At 40.3% G+C, this 3,950-nt stretch overlaps 1 protein-coding gene across 1 annotated transcript; it reads right to left on the bottom strand.

The window, feature by feature from the left end:
• Positions 1 to 1,500: 1,500 nt before the first annotated feature.
• On the bottom strand, positions 1,501 to 2,859 carry LOC131604806 (uncharacterized). The gene is made up of 3 exons (XM_058877222.1): positions 2,459 to 2,859; positions 1,915 to 2,353; positions 1,501 to 1,746 (listed from the first exon to the last, which is right to left on the bottom strand). Exons 1-3 carry the CDS (start codon positions 2,857 to 2,859, stop codon positions 1,501 to 1,503), a joined length of 1,086 nt encoding a protein of 361 aa, XP_058733205.1.
• Positions 2,860 to 3,950: the final 1,091 nt, after the last annotated feature.

Below are 3,950 nucleotides of genomic sequence, written 5' to 3'. Positions count from 1 at the left end.
TCTGCCAAGCACACAGGTTGTAGTTGGCCTTCATTGGGATAACCATGAACATTGTTGGACCTGTGACAGAACCAACTATTAGATTTACATGTATCACCCCCAAAGTGTGTCCAACTTTTCCCTCATAGTTTGATAGAACCTTGTCGTGTGGCTTGACGTCTGTATCGAACATGCCAATCCTCTTATGCATGTACCGGGGCATCAAATTAACAGTTGCTCCCCCATCTACAAGAACTTTGCCTATTCTCACGTGTTCGACCTTAGCCCTGATATATAAAGGCTTCAAGTGATTTCTCATGCCTTGATCAGGTCTTTCAAAGAACACATTATGTTCTTCGACAACACCATTATTAAGCACATAGTAGGACACTGGTTTATGCTTTGCTATTTCCTCTCCATCAGCTTCCTCACAATCCTCTACCTCTGTCTTCTTGTAATACTCATGTGATAAGACTGAAACTACATTACAATTCAAATTAACAAATGATACCCCATCAGACTCAAAGTCGTCTGTCAGCATCTCTTCTTCCTTCATTGGGTTCTCCTGCACCTTCTCCTCAACAATTTGATTTTCTAAAGTGAACAGCTTTCGACCCACTGGTGGTTTACTTGAATTTGCAGCCTTAGAAGTGAACTTGTTGCTGCTGGACTCTCCCATATCCTTCGACTTCAAATCTCTTTCAGCCTTCTTGATCCTCTGGTGTCTCCTCCACAGGGATCTTGACATAGGGTTTTTTCCTTTGTAATTTTCCAACCTATAGGCCTCTTTGATTATTGGAATTGTTTCCTGTACGCCATGATAGTTCTTCCTCCCTGGTCGAAACTCCTCCATTTCTCTCTTCCAGCATTAACCTGGGTCCACCTATCAGTAGGCACATCAGAAGGGAGTTTGAAGGTAACTCTCCTTGCCTTAGGACGAGGGCTATCTGGCCTCCTGGATATTCCCCTTTTGTCGAAGACATAGATGTTAGGGTTTCTTTCCTAGCAATCCCATCCAGAAGTAAATTGAATTCTCTCAATCATTTTAGCCATTTCCTTATCATACACTGCCACACACCTAGGACACATGAGAATCTCCATTTCAGACTTGTAGCAACGCACCAGAAACCCAAGCAAACTCTCTCATGGCATTGGATAAACCTTCATCAATTGGCTTTCTTGCCTCCAATTTCCTTGAGTTTTGACACGTTGGGCTCTCTCATAGTTTTCAGTAACCCTTCGACTTAGGATAATGGAGCATATGGGGCATACCAGCATCTTCTCAGAGTTATTCTTGTGACATCTCCAAAGATACTCTCGAAAGCTTTCATTTGCCTTTGGGTAACCATAACTTACTTTCTCTTTTTCCATCATCAGACACCTCTCTAATTCTTCCATTTCTGGCGCTAGTTGATTCAAGTCTACCATGTTAACTCCTAAAGCAGGAATTTTAGAAATCCTCACTTTCTGAAACTTCTTTCTAAGGCCTTAAGTAGCCTCATTCACCTTTCCCACAAGGCCTTAAGTAGCCTCAGGTCTAGAATTTTCTGCAGGGAAACCTTCGACATCAGTGTTGAAGGAAGCATTATCAGTTAGGCTTTCAGTATTCTGCTTTCCAGTTGAGACATCTTCCACTTTCTTTGCCTCATTGTCTCCAATTTTGACCATATCCACCATGTTGATCTCTAGAGGTTTAGCATAGTTGGTATCTGCAACATGAAGGGGGTCAACATCAACTTTCATATGGCTTATGGCTTTGTCAGCAAACTTCAAATGTCCATCCTTGATAGCATTTTGAATAAGATCCTTGAAAAGAAAACATTGTGAGGTTTTATGGCCAAGGAATCCATGATATTTACAAAAGCCTCTTTTCTTCCGTTGTTTTAACGGAGGAATTTTAGTATTTGGAGACACTATCATTTGGCCATCTTTTACCAATAAATCAAAAATCTCATCACACTTTGTAACATTAAATGTGTATGTTTTCTTAGGAAATTTATCATTCTTTTCTACTTCGACAGGGTTCTTGCCATTCGAAGGTGTGAGCATTTTACAAGAGTATGGAGGTGCCTCTTTTAATTCAGTCAAATCCACTCCAACTTCCTCAAAATCATAGGAATCGTTGAAGGTTTCGAATTCTTCGTCTTCGGCTTTGACATAAGCCACTCTTTCTTTTTTATAACTCTTGTTTGCTCTGGACTTTTCATCCTTCAATCGTTCGACTTGTCGAATTCTGTCTGCTAATTGGGTCATATCCCTTAGATATTGGGTATCTAACTTCTTTCTGATGGAGTAATTTAGCCCTCCTGCAGCCATTTTGACTAGTTCATGTTCAGGAACTACAGTGAAGCATCTAGATTTTAATAAACGGAACCTATTCAAATAATCATCTATAGGTTCAGTAAATTTCCTTTTAATGCTAACAAGTTCCTTAAGACTTATCTTAGTCTACGCCATGTAAAATTGCTCATGGAACCACCTTTCTAGATGAGGCCATGCATCTATAGAATTTGGTGGCAACATAGTGAACCATGTAAATGCATTCTTTGTTAAAGAACCAGGGAAATACTTTATTCTTAGGTTTTCACTATTCTCCAAATCTCCTGCCTCAGTCAAATATCTGGCTATATGTTCGACAGTTGATTCACTAGTGTCCTCTGAAAATTTTGTAAATTTGGGGATTTTACAACCCCTTGGTAACTCAGTTTGTAAAATAAAATCTGCCAAAGGAGATGTATAATTTGGGCGTCGAAGCCCTGTGTTCATGCCATTCTGGGCCATAATTCTTTCGATCATGGTAGTTAAGTTATTTTCAGCCACCATGTTATCTTGTCTAACCCTATGGATTACTTCATCTGCATTTTGATCTCTATTAACCATCACTATTCTCCTAGGTTATTCCTCAGGGGCTTGTTGTCGAATCTCTTGTTGTTCTACCCTTGCTCCCATGTCTCTTTCAACGACATTTTGTCTGGGTGGTTGAACTTGGTCAATAGTTGGTTCTTCTTGAGTTCCTACACGGTTTCGCCTATGTTGTCCTGCTGGTTGGGGAGCCCCAAAAAGTCTGCTATGTGCGCCATCCGCAATGATAATTGTTGATAGGACTGGTTATTTTCTTGGTTAGTCCTATTGACATTTTGGATTAAAAGGGAGAAAATTGCATTCACTCCACGATCAAGAACTCCAACCATATCATGGTTGCTAGCGTCCATTTGTTGCCTAAACTCTGCTTGATTATTAGTGGTTAATGCATGCATTTGGTTCGACAGACCTTGGTCTTGGGCACTTCGACCCACAAAGCCATCATTTTGTATTGGCAAAAAAGTGGCCATATTAGGTTGTGTATATGTGGATGTGCTATTATGTAATCCTGACATATAAGAGGATGGCATTCCATATGGTTGTTCTCTCAAAGGCCTGAAACTCTCAAACCCTGGTGGCCTAGGGGTTGAAGGTTGTGTCTGGTTTCCAAGATATGTTGAAAAAGAGCCAACTTGAGTACTTGATGGAATATATGTTGTATTTAAAAAAGGGGGCACTGTGGTCGAACTAATTGTGGGCATAGTCCCTGTGGACATTGGCATAGAATTATTTGTGTCCATAGATCCTGTGGATGTGGGCATGGCCTGAGAACAATTTATGGCCATAGATCTTGTAGATATAGGCATGGCATGAGAACTAGGCATAGTGGTCAATGCATTGGTCGAACTTGCAACGACCGTGCCTGACCCTTGTGGAGGATTTTGTTCTCCTTGATCATTGGCAACATTAGCCATTTTTCTGTTATATATTTTCTTAGGTACTGGTTGTGAACTGTTAGTAGATTTACCACTCCTAAGGTTCATACAACGTCTTGGTATATTCTAGACTAAAAGGAAAACAGTTTATAAATGAAACTTATGAGATTTTACACTTTCGACACTAGTCCTACCAGGCGTGCCAATTTGTTTACCAGTGATTTTTGATAAATA

This window comes from Vicia villosa, linkage group LG5, assembly GCF_029867415.1.
Source record: "Vicia villosa cultivar HV-30 ecotype Madison, WI linkage group LG5, Vvil1.0, whole genome shotgun sequence".
NCBI lineage: Eukaryota > Viridiplantae > Streptophyta > Magnoliopsida > Fabales > Fabaceae > Vicia > Vicia villosa.
Note: the sequence above shows the minus strand (reverse complement) of the source record. Positions and strands in the feature narration are given on the sequence as shown.

Coding starts and splice junctions, on each gene's coding strand:
- LOC131604806 (XM_058877222.1), bottom strand. CDS start 2,859: ATGGTTAATAGAGATCAAAATGCAGATGAAGTAATCCATAGGGTTAGA. Junction 2,354..2,458: donor GCATGGCCTCATCTAGAAAG/GTGGTTCCATGA, acceptor TTATTTGAATAG/GTTCCGTTTATTAAAATCTA. Junction 1,747..1,914: donor ATGAGATTTTTGATTTATTG/GTAAAAGATGGC, acceptor GGACATTTGAAG/TTTGCTGACAAAGCCATAAG.